General features: G+C 40.1%; 1 protein-coding gene across 4 annotated transcripts in view; it reads left to right on the top strand.

Moving 5' to 3' along the window:
* Nucleotides 1-14,178: 14,178 nt before the first annotated feature.
* Nucleotides 14,179-21,110, top strand: part of LOC105485414 (ATP binding cassette subfamily D member 3) — a 99,968-nt gene continuing 93,036 nt past the window's right edge. Inside the window, exon 1 of one of the 4 annotated variants that reach the window (XM_011747762.3) lies at nucleotides 14,179-14,368. In XM_011747762.3, the coding sequence (XP_011746064.1) occupies nucleotides 14,259-14,368 (110 nt within the window). In that variant the 5' untranslated portion in view covers nucleotides 14,179-14,258. Of the gene's footprint in view, nucleotides 14,369-14,549; nucleotides 15,216-21,110 lie in introns of those variants that run through there. The other 3 variants (XM_011747763.3, XM_011747770.3, XM_024793992.2) reach the window with 3 other exon arrangements.

The following is a 21,110-nucleotide window of genomic DNA, read 5'->3' as shown; positions in this document are numbered from 1 at the left end:
TAAAAAAAAAAAACAAATAAGCAATTATATTTGCCTGAGTGAGAAGGGATATTACCTTTATTATATAGTAAATTTTTATATGCACTTGACTTCATTTCTAGATTTTCCATTCTGTTGATCTGTCTATTCATGTACTAGTTCCACACTGTTTTAATGATAAAGTCTTTATAGTATTTTGTTTTGTTTTGTTTTTTACAGTCCGGTGGGTTTTTGTTGTGGTGGTGGTTGTTGTTTTACACTTACTGTGCCATGAATTCATAGGGAATAGGTTCCAGCAGCTCAGGTTCTTTTCCAGTTTTTCTCACAAAGTTTCTCCGGGTGGAACAGACTGGTGCTTCAGTTGAATCCAGATACCTTTCTCTTTGGCTTCCTTCTTTTTCTGATCATTTTCCTTCTTGCGTTTCAGCAAGCTATCTCAGCTCTTAGAGTACATAATGTGCTCAGTACGCACACTGATTCTCTTGATAAGAATCTTGCCCTTAACTTGTTGGTTTACAACAATGTCAACAACTTCCTGAGAACATCGTAGATTTCCGGTTATGGCATGGTAACATTTGTGCCACATTCCTTTTTGAACAAGTGCCCATTTCATTGATGTTTATGCTATCACTTTTCTGATAGATTTGCATTTGCATGTGTGTAGCCAAAGGAGCAATGCTGTGTTTTCTAAAAAGCCTGAAGAACATGTATTGGGTGCCTCTCCTCTTTCCCTTTGTGTTCATCATCTTGGTGAATGACTGGAAGATGGTGATTCCAGGCAAAAGGTTATAGTATGTTTCACTATCCAGTGGGGCTATACCCTTCCTTTTCGGTTGCTCTTTGATGTTTATTTTCACCTATAAACTTTAGGATGAACTTGTCTGCCTTCATAAAACAAAAAAACAAAACAAAACAAAACCGTCATAGGATTTTTTTCCCCTAAAATTGCATTAAGCTTATAAATTAGCTTAGGGAGAACTGACATACTGATGATATTTTAACATCCTTTTGTTTTTGTTTTTGTTTTTGAGATGGAGTTTTGTTCTCGTTGCCCAGGTTGGAGTGCAATGGCCTGATCTCAGCTCACTGAAACCTCCGCCTCTCAGGTTCAAGGGTTTCTCCTGCCTCAGCCTCCCGAGTAGCTGGAATCACACCACCACTCCCGGCTAATTTTGTATTTTTAGTAGAGACGGGGTTACTCCATGTTGGTCAGGCTGGTCTCGAACTCCTGACCTCAGGTGATCCGCCCGCCTCGGCCTCCCAAAGTACTGGGATTACCAAGTACACGGGGTGTCTTTCTATTTGCTCAAGTCTACTTTTCTGTGTTTCAGGAATGTTTTATAATTTTCTTCATATAGATTTTGAACATTTTTTGTAAGTTTATTTTATATTTTTATAAACATTTTATATTTTTGTTTCTATTATAAATGGGGCTTTCTCAACCATTATATCTTATAACTGGTTGTGATTTGTGTATGTGAATATTATCCAGCTCATCAGGAACACCAGGCTAGACTGAAAACTGAGGAACTCTGGATCCTGAGTTTGTTTTTGGTAGTCAATTTACAATCATTTCATTCCTGCTCCTAAAGTGATGATGGTCAGCTAACTATAGCCTGTGGACCAAATCTGGCCTACCTTCTGTTTTTGTGTGGCCTGTAAGCTAAGAATGGCTTTTACATTTTTAAATGGTCAATAAAACAACAAACAAAAAAATAATATTTCATGACATATGAAAACTATTGGGAATTTGAATTTCAGAGTCCATAAATAAAGTGTTATTGGAAAACAGCAATGCCAATTCATTTACACTGTCATCTTTGGTTGTTTTCATGATACAATGGCAGAACCAAATAGTGGTGGCTGAGGTTCTCTGGCCCATGAAGCCTGAAATATTTATTACTTGGCCCTTTGCAGAAAAAACTTACAGACCTTTTCCTGAAGGAACTCACTCTCTAAGAGATGCAGAAGTTAAGTAAATAAACCAGTACAATACAGAGCTGTCATTTCTATTATAGATGAGCAAAGAAGATTTTATTTTGACTTGAGGGTAGAGAAAGTTAGAGAAAACATAACAGAAAGCATTCACTGAGCCAAGTCTTGAAAGACAATATACACCATGATCAGAGTCAGAGATTAGGTTATTAGAATCAGAATGCAAGGCTGCTGCGGTGGCTCATGCCTGTCATTCCAGCACTTTGGGAGGCCAAGGTGGGGGGATCACTTGAGGTCAGGAGTTTGAGACCAGCTTGGCCAACATGGTGAAACCCCATCTCTACTAAAAAAAATACAAAAAAAAAAAAAATTAGCTGGGCATCGTGGCAGGTGCCTGTAATCCCAGCTACCAGGGAGGCTGAGGCAGGAGAATTGCTTGAACTTGGGAGGCAGAGGTTGCAGTAAGCCAAGATTGCGCCACTGCACTCCAGCCTGGGTGACAGAGCAAGACTCCATCTCAAAAAACAAACAAACAAAAAAATCAGAATGCAAAGAATGGGCAGAGCCTGACATATGGAGATGATAAATTATCCATATGGCTGGATAAGCAGAAGAGCTAGGCTAGGACCACACCAAGAAAAGCATACTCTCATGCTAAGAAGTTTGGATTTTATTCTTAATGTGATGGAGAGTAGCTGAAGAATTTTAGATGAGAGACTGACATGATCATATTTGTGTATTATAAAAGGAGTTTTGATTGCAATGAAAGACAAGGATGGAGGAACTTAAGCCTGGAATCAGGCAGAGAACACAAGGTTTTCTCCTATGTTAAACTGCAACAAGACCCTGATAAAGTAGGCTGCCACATTCATGTTGTTATACACTCCAATGCTATTTCTTTTCCTTATACTAATTCTACCCTTATCAATCTGTTCCTTTTTATAACTTCTAAGGCATTTTTGCCTATGGTCCTTTTTACACTGAATCGTATATCATCTGGGGGGTGGTAGGAGGGGAGGAAGTGGAAAAGGTTAATGAGTATAAAAAAATAGAAAGAATGAACAAGATCTAGTATTTGCTAGCACAACAGGGTGATTATAGTCAAAAATAATTTAATTGTGCATTTGAAAATAACTAAAAGGGTACAACTGGATTGTTCGTAACACAAAGGATAAATGCTTGCGATGATGAATACCACATTTACCCTGAAGTGATTATTATGAATTACATGCTTATATCAAAACATCTCACGTAACCCATAAATATATACACCTACTATATACCCAAAAAGTTAAAAATTAAAATAAAAAGTCATCTTTTTTTTTAACTGTTTTTTTTTTCAGTCTTTTCTCCCTAATAAGATTGATCACTGATAGATCATTGATACATTTTATAACATAGGCAATTGAGACAATATAGTATGAATTAATTTAGACCCACATTGTATTATAACCCAATTTACATTTTTCTGATCCTGAAATGTATCATTACCATATAGTTATATTGGTGAAACTTTACTTACTACAACTTTTAAAAATTATACAAACAGAAATAATAAAGACTCCATTGGTTTTTCATAGCTTTTTATTTTAGAACTTTCTGGCATCATTGTGGTGTTTCTGACACATCAGATTTTGGCAATTTTCCACTCTGGTGGGTAGCACATAGTGGTACAGAATCCAGAATCAGATAGTGGCCAGTTAAGACACGAGGACAGTGGGGAGCAGCATCTCAGCCTGGGCATGGTATTATGCAAAGTTCTATTTCTGAGAAGGACACTTGATAAGGCTCAGCAAAGTATCCAGTCACAGCTGGGTTCAAGGCAATACTTTGGTCCTAAAATGGGAACGGTGCTACTGCAATTAATAACCAGTCAAACTAAGCTTTATCAAGCTCTAGGAGCTGTGTCTGGTTGATTGGATATACAGATGGACTCCATATACAGATGGATGGCTGAGCACTGAGTTGCTGAATAGGACAACACTGTATAGTGGCTACAATTTGCTTTATAACTGCAAAATTTTACAAATGAATGGAACTGAGCATGCAAGTGTGGCACACAGTGGACAAGAGAACCAAAATTAATATAAATATAAAAGTAAATGCGTGTCACCAGAAACTTGCCTCCTTGCAACTCCCTAGCTCGGAAGTTTCACTCTCTTACAGATTTCCTTAGTACTTTGATTATATATCCAGCACAATTTTTATTACAGTGACCCGTTTGGTTATTATTATTTTGGTATGTAGATTATTCATTTCAAGAGAGTAGGACTGTTTTATTTACCTTTGAATTCCTTTTAGGTTGGCTCTCAATCCGCAAGTAGCTGGATAATTTCTTGAAATATCGGTTTTATATTTTCTCTCTAAAATTCTCCCCTTGTCTTTTCCCATTCAGAGAAAGGCCTGTGCTTCTTTTCGCCTTCATTGGGGTTGGTAGATGGCTTCCTGACTTTTGATTATCAAAGCTTAAACTGAAACTGAGGTTCACGAAAACTAAAAAGAGCCTGACAGAGGCTGGAGGAGAGAGGGGTTCTTTAGCTGAATGGTGCACAGGTCAGCTGAATGCATAAGTCTGAAGATCTCAGCCTCACCCCAAAACTTCATACCCCTTTCATGACGTAGAAGGAACCATGAAGGCTGGGGCAATGACACTTTGGTCACAGCTAGTGGAGACAGATGATTAATAAATGGAACGGTCTCCATACTGCCCTAGCGACGTATGAGACCCCAGAACTTTGACATAATTCTTAAAGTGGAAAAGCCTGAGAAGACTGGGTTTTTTGTTTCATATTTAAATTTCATTTTCAAATGTAATTGGTTCAACAAACGTTGTTGGGACAGCTGGATATCCACATGCCAAAGAGTGACATTGGGCACTTACCTCACACCATATGCAAAAATTGATACAAAAGGGATCAAAGACTTAAATGAAAGAGGTAAAACTACAAAACTCTAAGAAGAAAACCTAGGGGATACATCTTCATGATCCTGAATTTGGCAATAGATTTCCAGGTATGACACCAAAAGCATAAGAAACAAATAGATAAACTGGACTCTATCAAAACGTAAAACTTTTTAATATTAAAGGACACTATTAAGACAGCAAAAAGACAAACTACGGAATGGGAGAAAATACTTGCAAATTATATATCTGATAAGGGTTTAGTATCTAGAATATATACAGAATTTTTACAACTCAACAACAAAAAATCAACTCTATAAAAGGGCAAAAGAATTGAATAGACATTTCTCCAAAGATATACAAATGGTCAATAAGCACATGAAAAAAATGCTCAAAATAATTAGTCATTAGGGAAGTGAAAATGAAAACCACAATGAGACACCACTTCACTTTACACCAATTAGGATGCCTATAATAATAGTAATAAATGAAAAATAACAAGTGTTGGCAAGGATGTGGAGATATTAGAACCTTTATTCATTGCTGGTAGAAGGTAAAATGGTTGAGCTGCTGTGGAAGAGTTTGGCAGTTCCTCAAAAAGTTAAACATAAAATTTTTAAAGTTTAAACTAAAAAGTTAAACACAGAATTACCATATGACCTAGCAATTCTGCTCCTAGTTATATACCCCCCAATACATGTACCTTCATGTTCATTGTAGAATTATTCAAATAACCAAAAGGCAGAAACAACGTAAATGTGCATCAACTGATGAACAGATATAAAATGTGATGTTTCCATACAATGAAATTATTCATCCATACAAAGGAATGAAGTATAGTACTAATAAACGCTATAACATAGATTAACCTCGAAAACTTTACGCTAAATGAAAGAAGTCAGACACAAAAGGACATATATTGTATAATTCTACTTATGTGAAATATCCAGAATAGGTAAATCCATAGAGATGAAAGCTGACTGATGGCTGCCAGGGACTACGGGGAGAGTAAGAAGGGGAGTGACTGCTTAATGGGTACAGGGTTTTCTTGTTCATGATGAAAGTGTTTTAAAACTAGGTAGGAGTGGGAGTTGCCCCACATTGTAAATGTACTGAATACTGCCAAACTGTTCACTTTAAAATAGCTCATTTAGTTATGTGAATGTCACCTCATTAAAAAAAGTTTTTTGATGTAACAGGTAATATATTAACATGGTTAAACACTTAAAAGGTACAAATTTATTCAGTGAAGTCTTCCCACCCCTTACTGCTACTCACTTAGTTATCCTTCTTGCAGTCAAGTAACATTATCCATGTCATGAGTATTTTTCCAAAGATATTTGATGCATCTATAAGCAAATAAGTATATATTACTTTCCCCCACTAGCTCCTTTTACAAATGGTGATAAACTTTGCATATTCTTCTGCAACTGGCTTTTTTCTGCTTAATATTATATTTGAAAATCATATCAGTTCATATAAAATTGCTTCATTCTTTTAATGAGTGTATAATATTCCATTATATTTGTTTATCCAGACCTCCACTGATGGACATTTAGAAAAGTTCCCAATTCTTTGCTCTTACAAAGATGCATTATACTATGACATTTCACTTATGTGAGAATACATCTGCAGAGTCAATTCCCTGAAGTGGAATTCTAGGCCAGAAGGTACATGCATTTGTAACTATTTTAAAGCTATTGCCCAGTTGTTCTTCTGGAGTTCATATTTATTTACCTGCCTCTCAGAACTAGTAATCAAAAATTACAGTGGTACCAAACTTTGGGGTCTTTGCCAATCTGGCAGATAAAAATTGATTTTTAGTGTAGTTTTATTTTATATCTCTATGATGAGAATAATCTTTTCATATGCTTAAGAGCCATTTTAATTTTTTTATTGTGTAAGCTGTATCATATTCTCTGCTCATTTTTAAAATTTAGCTTTTGGCCTTTTTCCTACTAATTTTAAGGTACTTTTAGAAAAGTTAACCACTTATCTATAAAAATAAGTGCAGTTTTCCCTTACAGTTTTCTTTCTACCCTGTTTATAGGTTGTTTGTAACCATGAAAAAAATGTATTTAAGTCGTGAAATTTATTTATTTATTTTTTCTATGGCTTCTGGATTTTAATACCTAGAAAGGTCTTCCCCATGCCAAGATTATAAGATAAATATATCATAAAAAATTCTTCTATCTTCTCTTCTAGTATTTTTATGGTATCTTTTTTTCCTTTTAAAAGATTCATTCTTTGAGCAATTTTGAATTTATCCTTTTTATTTTATTTGGAGTACAAGGTGTGTGTTCAATTTTTTTTTTTCAGATTATGTAGGATTAAAGAAAAATAAGATTTGCCTCTTTCCCTTATGATGGTTACTGCAGTTTAAATGAACACTATGGGAGCTCTGGCAGAAGCCTCAGCAGGATGCGATGCGGACACAGCTGGGAGGAAAAGGGAGCACAGAAGAGGCTTCACTAAGGAATTCATCTCTAATACTGGCAGTCTCAATTAACATTCCCATACCCTCCTGAAAACTCCTTTTATCCTGAGTCTGTGATCCACATGCCTCTGGGTTCCAGTATTATTATTATTATTATTATTATTATTATTATTATTATTTGAGATGGAGTCTTGCTCTGTCACCCAGGCTGGAGCGCGGTGGCGCAATCTTGGTTCATCAAGCTTCTCCTGCCTTGCCTCCCAAGTAGCTGGGATTACAGGTGCAGGTCACCACGCCCAGATAATTTTTGTAGTTTTACCGGAGACAGGGTTTTGCTATGTTGACCAAGCTGGTCTTGAACTCCTGGCCTCAAGTGATCCACCTGCCTCGGCCTCCCAAAGTGCTGGGATTACAGGCCTGAGCCACTGCGCCCAGATGCCATGTTATCTCTTTTATTGTTCTCACTCTTCTTCTAGCTTCTTTTCCTTCCTGCATTCCTCCAATGTAGACGTTTTGGAGGATTATATCCCACTTCTCACCTGCCCATTATTCTTTTTAAAATTTTTATTCATTTCTAAGACTCCATCTATTTTGTATATGGAAGACCTCTATATCTACATATATATATTTTAAATCTTTATTTGAAACTCATCATATTTGGAATTTATTTATTTGATTAATGTCTGTTTCCCTTTTAGGTTGTTCCAGGCAAGGACTATTCTGTTTTCCTTATCACTGGCCCTAGTTCCTGGCACGTGGTAAGCTGTTAATTAATATTTTCCGTTGAATAAATATTTAGCAGTGATCTTTCTCCTCAGCACTAGAATTTAATTTTCTGGTTACCTTTGAGGCATCCACGGGGCATTCCTCTTAGCACCTCAACATCAATTTCTTCAGGCCAACACATATTTTCCGAACACTTGCTATGTACCCACACTGTATCAGGGCCCAGGGATATACCTACCCCAAAGAAACAAAAAGTACAATTGTGTGGCATATGTATTTTTAATTGTTATGACCTAATTCAACAGTTTGGGGTAAAAATCACATGGTATTTATTTTTCCAATTAGTTGTCCAGTTTGGGTCCTTATTAGGAGATCTTTATTAGGAAATTTTGAGGTTGCCTCTCTCACTTAATTTACTAAAAACTGTTGGAGCTATCCAGCCCAAAGAAGTTAGACTTGTTTCCAGACAAAAGAGTGAACTGAAGCTTCCAAGTAGTCTGTCGAGGAGGTTTGAGGCTACCAAAAACCTTTAGCCATTAGCCGGTGTTGGCATTGCAAGTTGGCTCTCCTCAGTCCCAAGTCTTTTTGCTCCCCTGCTGTTCTGGGAAAGGGCGGTATAGGCAAAGTGACCCCCACATGTCAAAGGAGCCAACAAACTGAAGAAGGAGGCAGACAAATCCAGTTTATCAGCATAAGGTGATTTATTTGGGGGAGTTTACAAAGAGAAGTGTGGTCTGGCGGCCACAGGTCGATAGTACAGGTAGATCTCTGCATTGCAACTTTCCAGATCCAGGGCTTAATATCTTGGGGAAAGTATATGTGCTCTGGAAGGAATATGTAAATGGCCATGGGTGTCGTGGTCTGTGATTTTTGCAACAGTATCAGTATTTGTTTTGGGGGAAACTTATAATGAATAGTTGTTCTTACATAAAGAGTGGTATGTCAACTAGACATTTTGAAGGCATTCCTGGACTCGGGATTAGTCAGAAGTTACATGGTGGATTAACTTTTAAAGTAAAGTCACTTTTGGCCCCACACCTTGATATCCTGGCTGCATAAGTTGCAGAGCAGCTGAAAGCTTCGACTCCCAAGCTTTCCCTATGCTTGGACATCGTTCTCAAAAAACATGGGTAGTTCCTAGGTAACTGAATTGGGATGGCCTTCAAGGCTTAGCCATGTACTGTTCAAGAACCAGCTCTCCCTGTGGCCATCAGGCCTAGATTTTCCATTCCTTCTGAAGAGTTCCTCTTTGGGACCCTGAGCTACTAAGACAGGACTATCTGAGTCTATCAGAAAGTCTAGCAATGGTGAACCTCAAAAAGGAAGAGGTTGAGATCTCAATCTCTTTCCTCCCAGGAGGCTCTCTTGTGCAAACTTCCCCAATGCCAGCTTGGGCTAACTAGGGCTATTTGAAGAAACAGCCTTGTCAGGATGTCCTTTCCTTGGTACAGTTGGGTACCTATTCTCCTTCCATTTCTAATCAGTAAAAGGGGCTTTTCAAGTGACTGTTTTCTAAGCAAAGATGATTTGTTCTCAGTTACTTGAAGTATTTACCTTCCCAGAGAAATGATTGGCAGTTCTCTAAAAAAATTTAAGATCTGCCTCCCAAGACACCCTACTACATATTAATAGAATTATATATGAAACAGTAGTAGTACAAAGAAGATAATAATTAACTTGGCAATGGGGTGAAGGGGTTAGGGGGGACTGTTCAGAGATGACTGTTCGGAGTAGGAGACCATGAACGCTTCGTTTTAAAGGATAAACTGAGTTGAACGTGAGGATGTTAGGGTAGGAAGGGATTCAGGTAGAAGGAATAGGATATTCAAGAGAAGACTACAGAAGTGAATATTCTCTTGAATAGGATATTCAAGAGAAGACTACAGAAGTGAATAGCAGGCATCTATCTCCTGGGGTAGGGGTAGAATATATCTGTAGGAGGGGAGGAGTGCCAAGATAGGAGTTAGAGAGGTAGGCAGAGCTTGTATCATCACTGGGTTTGTGTGAGATGCTAAGGCTATTGCAGTTTATCTTGGTGATGAGAAACTAGTAAGGAATTTGTTTGCATCTCATTACCTTTCCTGATAAGCATGTACCATTTTCGTGTCTCTGATCTTGGGTAAATAGTATCATCCTCTTAGACACTCAGTCAGGCAATATCAGAATCAATGTAAACGTTTTCTTCCCATGAATTAATTATTTCACCTATTCCCATTTTATGTGAATTCACAAAGTCCTTTTCTTCCTATGTGATCTGTGCTGCCCTGACTCAGGTGATCATTACCTTTTACCTAGACTATTTCATGTGTCCAAACTGGTCCCTCTGCTTGATGGTTCCTCCTTCAACCCACTCTACACACTGCCACTAGCATGATCTTTCTTAAATAAATTCTGAAGTCACTACCCTCTCCCCAAACCTGCAATACTCCTTTCTATCTGCAGAATAAAAATCCTGCCTGGTTAGCTTGGTGTTTCAGACCCTTCATAAATTGACTTCAGTTAAACGTTTCAAACTTTTCTCTCATTTCACGTGCCTCCCTCAGCCTCCATCCGCATCAGACTTAATCACATTCTTCAATCTGCTTTGGTCTCTGCATCTTTGCTCCTCTTGTATCTTCTTCTGAACCCTCTTTTTTCCATCCGTTTTTCAAGGTTTGGTTCAAATCACACTGGCTGCATAATAAATTACCCCCAAATTTAGTGACTTAATACAATAAACACGTTACCTTCCACAGTTTCTATGAGTCAGGAATTTAGCAGCATCTTGGCTGAGCTATCTGGCTTGAGATTACTCATGAGGTTACAGTCATCTGAAGGCTTGACTGAGGATGAAGGATCTGCTTCTAAGATGGCCCACTTCCATGGCTGGCAAGCTGGTCTGGCTCCTGGTGGGAGGCCTCAATTCCTCTCCAGGGCACTTTGAGTGCTCTCTGTGGCAGCTGGCTTCTCCAAGAGCAACCAATCCAAGAGACCAACGCAGAAGCCACAGTGCCTTTTATAATCTGGCCTTTGAAGTCACATAGCATCACCTTCATTATACTCTTTTGATCACAAAACTCAGCTCTGATGTGAGGGAAATTCCACGAGGGCATCAATATTAGGACACCATGATCACCAGGGACAATCTTGGAGGCTGGCTAACGCAACATTTCTTCCAGAGGCTTTCTAGATTCACTAACTTCCTATGCCCTGCCTCCCTGTTCTCAATAGCTCAACTTCTTTAGAAATGAGAGCCCATAAAATCACATTTTCTGTTTTTCTTATTTAATATTATGAAGTGTGAACTTGCAAAATTGCATTGTTAATTATCAAAGGACATAGTGCCGAGGAATTTTGTTCTTTGAAATCCTGTTAGAAAGTTTGTTGTTCTGAGATTCTACCAGTGAGAACAGAACATCCCTTTTTTGCTTGGCAGATTTGAACTCTTTGAGTCACTTTGGCTTACAGAAGCAGTCTCAATTTCCAGTGCAGACGTTCAGACAAGAGATTTTCAGAAACAATATTCTACATTAACCTTAAATGTATGTTTCTAAGAACCAGAATCTTGAATCTGCTTCTCAGTCCAGTTTTGATATTACACACAGATCTGATCTGCTTTAAGCCTATCAAGCACTGCTTTATTTAGATTTTACCTAAACTCCTCTCTTCTCTAAATACTATAATGACTCCTTATTTCTTCCTTTTTTTTTTTTTCTTTTGAGACATGGCCACAATTCCTCTGCTGTATACTGTCTTTTGCTGTAGCAAATTAATAAACTTATTGGGTTACAGATTTGGTCCTGGTGATTTTTGTCAGTTGGGCTTTATCAATAGCTAAAATTATTTGAGCTCAAATAACTCATGTAATTTTTTAGCATCTCCCATGCTTCTTGAACAAGGGCACATTTTAGAATGTTTTGTCAATGGGTCATTTCTATCTTTCCTCTGAATGTTTTGAAATCTATTTTCTAGACTGTTTTAGACTAATCTTGCTTGTACATCCTTCATTGTTACCAACTCTAAGATGATACCGTTACTTTCTCATAAGGTTCCCAACTCTTTTCTAGCACTTTGCAATTTATTACTGAATTAGTAATTTCCTCTTTTGTCCTCCTGAGTGACTCCTTTGGTCCTTTAGAATTTAGCTACAGAATCATCTTTGTCAAGCCTTGAGCCTTAATTGAAAGCTTTAGACAAAACTAAATATTTTTGTGTTTGTGTTCCCATAGCACCTTGTTCATATCTCTAATATAGTACTTACCACATTTATACTTGATTTTTTTTTTTACATGTTTTTCTTCTCTAACAGCCTCTGGAGAATATGATCTCCATGATCTGTTCATCTTTGTGTTATCTGTGCCAGGCGTACCCAATTACGTAAATTATGTGAGGTCGTTGGGACTCACAACACAATACTCCAAAATGAAGGCCTCAGTAGCAAAAGTTCTTCTCTGCCCTACGGGGGCACTCCTGTCTCTCAGTCCCGTATTTCCCCAGGCTAGCCATAAATATTAGGATCCCTATTCCTCAAGACAAGACGTAGAAACCAGAACCTCTATCCCCTAAAGCCTGCCATAAAAGTCTAAACATGTTTTGCTAATTTTCCCTCCACCTTTTTCTGTAACATCTGGCCATAAAGAAATGATCTGACCTGCCTTGTTTGACTGTAGGCGGTAAGAGCTCCATTCCATTCCTGCCCCATACCAAGAAGGAAGGAACGGTGCTCAGAAGGGCAAGAAGAATCTGGACCGGCCTTGCTGGGTGTCCCCACTCAGTCTATTAGCATTGGATTATACCGTTTTTGTCCAATCACATTTCTACATAGCTGTTCATACTTTGTTGAATCTAAACACAAAAATGGACAATTTTCCACGTATCTTTGGGTCTCCATTCTGAACGCTCCCATGTATACACGTTTTCTTCTATTAATCTGCCTCATGTCAGTGATTTTCAGTGAACTTTCAGAGGGCCAAGAAACTTGGCCCCTCCAGGTAATGAAAATGTTCACCTGACAAATAGTGAATTAGTAGGAGCTTCACTTTTGCATAGTTTAGAATTCACTGTTGAGCACCTCTACACGCCTGCCATTATTGTACCTCGTCTTTGTGATCCTTTTAACCTGTATTAGGCAACGGCTCATTTACATTGAGAAAACACCTAGGGCACAGCACCACCACTTTGTAGGCTATTTTAATATGTATGTGCATTACGCGAGGTTTTATGAGCTTATTTTCGGACACACTTGCTTTTTTTCCTCCAGTTTCCTCGGCTGAAAACAGCGATTCACTGTTACTGTATATATGCTAGGCTCAATGCTGGGGATAACAATTCCTGTATCATTGGGCCAGACAGGAGAAGAATGTTGTAATCTGCAAAGCCCTTCTGATTCTGGGAGTGAGGCCAGCATTAATACAACGCACGATTGTTACTTCTGAATGTCCCTTTGCAAAGAACAGTGTTTCTCAAACTTTTTTTCTTACCAGATCTGCATAAATACATTTTACATCGCCGCTGGCGATACATACGTGTAAAACACTGAAATCAAAATTTCTCCAAACAAATCCTTTACTACGTGATGTACTGTGAAACTTTTCTATTTTGCTCTATTCTCAATTTTAGGGTGATGATCCCGATCTACCAAACCGATTTCACAATGCGCTAGAGATTATAACCCGCGGTTTGGAAAACACTGGCTTGGAAAAAGCTCTTTGATCTGTTTCATTCTCCTCACATCTCCCTACACTGCGGAGTTCCGATTGTTTGGCTTCGTCCTAAAAATCGCTGTGCTGTGTTTTCCCTACACGCTGTGTGACGGGGCCGCCCGCCTCCTTCCTGGGCTCCTTTAAGAGGGTGGTAACGGTCCATCACCGCGGGAGTGGAGAGGCAGGGCCCACTAGGTCCTCGGTGCAGGCCGGGCCCGCTCATCCAGTTCTTGTGAAAGCCGGGGTGTGCGCGCGAAGGGTGGGAGAGTAGGGGTGAGGGAGGGGCAGCACTGACGCCTCGCAGGGCTGAGTAGCAACAGCGCCTCCGCGCCGCGTTTCCGGAGACCCTGAGGGGGTCCGCGCGTGCGCAGAGCGCGTCCCGGGAATTGTTCCGCCCTCGGAGGCTGCCAGGCGCGCTCCCGCCGAGCCGAAGTACAAAGTGGGCTCCAGAGCGCGGGCGGCGCGGCGGCGCGCGCCAGGGGGCGGTCCTGCGCGGCCGGCCCCGCCCTCTGCTCTCCTCCCAGTCTCCCCCGCGCTTCCTGCGCTAAGGTATCCGCCGCCGCGTCCCCTCCGCCGGCTGTCTCGTACCGGCAGTGCCATGGCGGCCTTCAGCAAGTACTTGACGGCGCGAAACTCCTCGCTAGCTGGTGCCGCGTTCCTGCTACTCTGCCTGCTCCACAAGCGGCGCCGCGCCCTCGGCCTGCACGGGTAAGAAGGCCCGTAGCCGAGCCGCCTTCCCGGGCCCGAGCGGTCGCTCCCCGCGCGGTCTCCCTCCCCGCCCGGCGGACCGGTCCCTTTGCCCGACGGGGTGAGGCGGAGAGAGGGCCGACCGCGACTGCCATGGGGCTCCAATGTCAGGGTGTCCGCGAGTCCCCGCCGCGACAGCATCGATCCCAGCCGGCCTGTCCGGCGACCTCGCTCCACCCCGGGAGTGCGAATTCTGCGCCCGCGGGCGAACCGGCGTCCAACCAGCCCCCAGACAGCAGCCTCCAGTTGGGGGTGGGAGGGGGACACGGTGTGTCCCCCACCCCCTTCCCGACATCACCCCCTTCTGTGTCAACTTTCTGGGTGTGTTCTGGTTTTGCCATCTCATCTCCAGACAGACCGTGAAGGATTTGTTTTGGGGACGTGGATGTGTGATTGAGGATGGGGATTGGATTCGCCAGGCTGGAGGCTGGTGTTTAAGTCACTTGGACGAGGTTTGGCTCGATTCCAGAGTAACTGCTGTTGAAAGTCGCCAGGGTGGCTCCTGTGAAACTATTCCCGGTCCACTTGGCAAGATTGCCATCTAAAGTGGTGACCCCTTGGAGTCGGTGAACCCTTTGGTCGGTGAACGCCCTGGCATTTCATCCCGGAAAGGCTGGATCGGGTCTGTCGGACTTAGAGGGCTCTGTAGGTGAAAGGTGAGAGTGTGCTTTAGGTGAGGATCAAGCTCCTTTTTAATGACACTCCACTGCTTCCACCGCGAGAGAATTTCATTAGTAGATTTAACTTTGGGAGGCTATCAGATCAGAGAAAGGAAAAAAGAGAGCTGAATTATGGTTGTGACATACAGGTATGTATGTCACATACATACAATTTTTATTTGCTGGACAAGTGAATGAGAAAAGGCTACTTCCCAAGCGTTCTTGCCAGTCATTGAATATTTCGTATTAAATCTTGACATACTACTTTCATGAATTTAATTTTATTCATTCCTCTGAGCAGGTACTGTTTCCTCCCAGGTTTGATTTGCCTACAATATCTAATTAGTAGTAAAATTTGCACTAAAACACTGACAAGTAGACTTCTAGTTTATAGTACCCTTTCCATTAAGTTCTTTCTAGCCGCCTTCTGTTTTTATCTTACTAGAGTCTGAAGTGATGATCTTTCTTTTCCTTCCTAAATCCATTTAACAGAGTTGAAAATGATTTGCAGCATAGGCTGGGCAATACAGCGCTTACTCATTTTTCTTCTATTCAGTTTGATTTTAAAAGGATTAATTTGGGAAAATATAAAGCAAGTTTTTCTGTTGGTTTGTATAAACTCCCAGTTGCAAATAGAAGTTACCTGTTACCTGGGAACATGCCGGTAGAAAGAAGATGTTAGGTCCTTTAACTTGAATTCTGTTTTTGCAAAGAAGTGTTTCAGGGCATAGAACAAGTGTTTTACTATGTAGGAGGGGACTCGAGGACGGCCCTGCCAGTTCTGGATTACTTTTATAATTTTTTAAAAAGAAACTTCTTTACTGAAGTATCGCATTTATATGTATATGTGATATAGTATCACATACATGTCACATACATATAGTACACATAAGTGTAGAGCTTGAAGAATTTTTACAAGTAGAATACACCCGTGTAATCAGCACCCAGATCAAGAAACAGAACATTATTAGCGCCCCAGAAATTCTCATCCCCCATCCAGTCACAGTCCACCTAACTACAAACCAGTTTATAAGACCGTAGATAATTGGTAAGGGAAATTTTGAACATAATCTAATGGGAAACAGTAGTGATAGAAGTAAAATAATATAATAGAATTTGTCTTATTAAATAATTTTAGCTGCTCATTTGCCATTGTAAAATGCCTAAAAAAACCTTTTTTTTTTTTTTGAGAAATGTTATGAGCTTTTGTGGGGATTAAATTATTTAGCAGGAGATGTACTGAACAAAAGATTATTATTAGTCTTTTCATTGGGATGAGTGGGGAAAACCTCTATTTTACACATTATTTTGTTGGAGGAGATTGCAGATTCTGAGCGGAGAATTGTGAAGTTTAAATTGTTGAGATGAAATGATTGAACTATTTTGAAACCATTAAAAATGGTATTGAGTGTATTTTTGTAGATATTATACTTCCAGAATCTTATGAATATCTTTCAGTCACCACCTTTGGTATCACAGTTTGAAGATTAGAGGATTCTAACTTTATATTTGACTGGCCTTTTGAATACCTTTGGCAACAGAACTAATTAATTTTAATATCTGATGCTTAATTAAGGAAACTGTGGCTACTTGGCCTTCTTTTGTCTATGTTGTTAATAGTAGGTTGGTTTTAGAATATGTATTTCCTTAAAATTGGACAGATAATAGAGCTAGTAAAAATCACTTTAAAAGTTACAGTGTAACATTGTTCCAAACATTAGGAGAATGAGTAATTAAATGTTCTGCATTATTTTTAATTTTCGTTGATGTAATTTTTTTCACTTATTTAAATCTCCTATGTGTGTGTGTTTCTGACCTTTTATTGTGGAAAATTTCACACGTATAAAAAGTAAATAGGATAATACAAGGATTGCCCAATACACTTTACCCAAGGGGTACCAGCAACATTCTATATTCCTGTTTCATCTATATCAACCTGCCTCTCACCCCTTATTTTTATATTTTTTTTAGATAAAATTTATATACATTGAAATGTACAAATCTTAGTTATACATTTTTTTAGACAAATGAATACACTGTAACACATCCCTATGACAAATTAGAACATTTCCTTCTCCCCAGAAAGTTCCCTTGTATTCATTCCTGATCACCTGGTATTCACTCCTGATCCCACCACTGCTCTGCTAACTTTTCACCTTCGTTTGCCTAATCTTACATTTTATTTTATTATTTATGGGGAAAGCAGAATCTTTTTACTCATGGATAAAGAGGGCTATTTAAAGGAAGTGTCTATTTCAGAATGTTATATTACTATGCTGGGAGCTGTAAGATGTGTGTATATGTGTGTGTGTGTGTGTGTGTGTGTGTGTGTGTATTACAGAAATATATGACTTGTTTTCTCAGGGAGCTTACCTTCTTGTTAGGGAAGAGAAACTTAAACACTGATAGGAGAAAGAAATGTACAAGTAGACGTGTGTTAGAAGTTCTGAGAAAGACAAGATTAATGTGTTTGGAAAGGGTTGGGGAAGGCTTCATGAAGGATGTGCGTTAAGCCTAGAAAGAGGGTAGGAGTGGATAACTGGAATAAAGTGACTGTTACAGCATCCTTTATCAGATTTTTGTTGCATTTATGATAGGAAGAAACTTTGTGGTGCCCTTTCAATCCATCTTCCACTGGCACTGGAGCTCTTTTTAAGAAGCTCAGATATGATCGTAATATTCCTTCATTAAAATCATTCATCTACTCTAAAATACAAACTTTCTGTATTCATGGTATGGTCCTTGCCTACTTTTCCCACTCATCCAGCCATAAGGAATTAACTTGTAGCCTCTAAGTATGACAGTCTCTGCCTAGCCTTTGCAGTCCGATTGCAATCACTGTCATCCCCACTATGTCTCCTCGTGTTCTGATATTTATTTATTTATATATTTGAGACAGGGTCTGTCTCTTTCGCTCTGGCTGGAGTGGTCACTGCCCACTGTGACCTCTGCCTGCTGGGCTGAAGCAGTCCTCCCATCTCAGCCTCCAAAGTATAATAGCTGGGACCACAGGTGCCTGCCACCACGCCTGGCTAATTTTTTTGTATTTTTTGTAGAGACAGATTTTCACCATGTTTCCTGGGCTAGTCTGGAACTCCTGAGTTCAAGCAGTCTGCCCACCTCAGTGGTGGGCAGATTACAGGCATGAGCCACCTTGCCCAGCTGATACTTCTTTTTCTTCAAGACTCAGTCAACACTTTGTCTTAGGTGTTTTCTATCTTTTTCTGATCTCCAAACTGATGTAAGTGTCCTCTGCTTTTATGATACTGTAGGCCATGGGTCCCTAACGCCCGGGCTGTGGACTGGTACAGGTTGGTGGCCTGTTAGGACCCAGCCACACTGCCTGTGCAAGCGAGCATTACCACCTGAGCTCCGCCTCCTGTCAGATCAGCAGCGGCGTTAGATTCTCTTAGGAGCGTGAACCTGTTTTGAACTGCACATGGTGAGGGATCTAGGTTGCACACTTCTTATGAGAATCTAATGCCTGATGATCTGAGGTGGAACAGTTTCATTCTGAAACCATCCCCCACCCCAACTCCAATTTGTGGAAAAATTGTCTTCTGCAAAACTGGTCCCTGGTGCCAAAAAGGTTGGAGACTACTGCTCTAGGAATTCCTTACTTTGGCACTTACCACTCTGTATTGTATTAGTTTGTTTTCTTGGCTTTTGCCTACATCAGATCCTAAGTTTCTTAAGGGCATGAACTGAGTCATCTTTAATTCCCTAGTTTGGCTATGTCATGGGTTAAACAGTGTTTATGGAGAGGATAAATGACATAAGATAGTTGAACTTTTAAGGGTAATTGACAGGCAGTTGGAGATGCCTAGTACCAACATGAACAGAAACATTCTTTTTTCAGAAGTAATGTGTACCTGAGCATATATAACCTGACCTGGGGAGTGGGAAATCAGTGGGCCAATTTTAGAAGACAGGGAATGCTACCTGTCTGTATAGCCACAGTATTTTATTATCTTCAAAAAGCAGAACAGAACAAAGCAGTTTCTTTCGCTGCTTATCAGTGCTTGTCAAATAAAGTTCAGATTTCTCATCTTGGATTTCAGAGCCTCCCTCAATCTGGTCTCATTTTACCTGGCTAATCTTATATGCCATTGCCTGCCAACGGGTACTCTCTGTTCCAAATAGGCCAGTTTCTACACTGTTCTTTGAACAGGCCACACTCATATTTGGCTTGGAGCTTTATTCATGCTGTTACTCATACCTGGAATATCTTTCTGTGATATCCCTGTTCTCCTACTCTTGTCATCCTTGAAGGCATCCATGAAGTGTTATTTAGCTACTCTAGATGATCTAAATGATGATCACCTCTTTTAAAATTTCTGAAGCATGCATTTAAATCCCTTTATTATTTTACCTATTCATTGCTTGACTGGGTATAATCTAGCTAGGTATACCAAAATCCACCTGCTTATGGGGTGATTTTCCTGCTTTTAAAAGCCCCCATCTGTAAATGGTGGGAACACAGTTTCCTCTCCTAAATATTTCTGAGGAATTTCAGGGAGCTTGTGTTTCTCTTAGTGACACCTTACTTCACTTCCTTTGGAGCATTTTCTGCTCTATTTGAGAAGGTACTTATATCTTGTCTCTTGAGCCTGTCTCTTTGGTGTCTGCCTTGATTTCTCTAAAGAATCAGTCACAAAGCAGATATTTATAATAGGGCTTTATTGAAAATTTGGGAGGAGTGGTAGGGATTATATCTCAGAATAGTGAACAACTTAAATGCTTTTATTTAGAAGTTTCTTGGACATTCCCACACTGGAAATTTCTTGACTTTTTTTTTGTCCTGAGTCTCAGCCCTGTGGCCTGCTGCTGGGCCTTTCTTTACCCATTGGGTGTCCTTATATCTGTAGCTTCTTACTCCCTGCACTACCTTACTGCTAACTCCTCTACAACTTTCCTGCAAACTTCAAAATTCAGCTTTCCTTCCCTAAATCTGCCCCCATTCCAATCAAGCTCTAGAAGGGGCTGGCTTCACTTTTCTCAGTTTCACAGGCGCACTGGGTGTTTTGCACAGTACAAGCATGAGTCATGTGAGGGGTTAGGGCTGCTTGAGACCCTTACAGTGACCCATGAGTAGATGTTATATGGGCTGGCCCGGTTTGGATCCTCAAAATAGAAAAGAGATGCTTAAGCAACCTTGGATGGAAAAAAAAAGCACTGAAGAATTTGCCAGCCAAAGTAGCTGTGTACTGAACCCAACTGAGGCAGATCAGACCCAGAGCAATGTTCTGAGGACTGTGGAGCTATCTGTGGTCTGCTAGGGGGAACTGAGTACAGGTTGTTTAATTAATTGTGTGTACCTGTTATTGGCACATTGGCATCCTTGGGTAGGCATTCTATTTCAAGGCTTTTGTACTTGCTGTTTCCCCTGCCTGAAGTGCTCTTTCCTCAGATACTTACATTGCTTACTCTCTGTGCTCTTTCAGTCTTTTCTCAGACATCTTTTTAGTGAGACCTTCTATTGCCATTCAATTTATTTTTATTTATTTATTTATTTATTTATTTATTTATTTATTTAGAGACGGGGTCTCACTCCGTCACCCATGCTGGAGTGCAATGGCACGATCTTGGCTCATTGCAGCCTTTGCCTCCTAGGCTCAAACAGTCCTCCTACCTCAGCCTCCCAAGTAGCTAGGACTACAGCCACACGCCACCACACCTGGCTAATATTATTTTTTGTAGAGACAAGGTCACATTTTGTTGCCCAGGCTGGTCTAGAATTCCTGGGCTCAAGTGATTCTCCCACCTCAGCCTCCTAAAGTGCTGGGCTTACAGGCAGGAACCACTGTGCCTGGCCCCTGCCACTCAATTTAAAATAACATCCTGTCTACCTTCCTGGCTTTACTTTTCTCCTTAGTACTTATCACTATAAAATATGCTATATATTTTACATATTTATCTTGTCTTTTGTATATGTTTGCAGTATATACATACTGCTAGCATGTAAGTTCCACAAGGCCAAGAATTTTTGTCTGTTTTGTTCACAGTTATAGCCCCAGTGACTAGAACCGTGACTGACATATATA

This window comes from Macaca nemestrina, chromosome 1, assembly GCF_043159975.1.
Source record: "Macaca nemestrina isolate mMacNem1 chromosome 1, mMacNem.hap1, whole genome shotgun sequence".
In the NCBI taxonomy this organism is placed as follows: Eukaryota; Metazoa; Chordata; class Mammalia; order Primates; family Cercopithecidae; genus Macaca; species Macaca nemestrina.
This window is presented reverse-complemented; position numbering and strand designations above follow the sequence as displayed.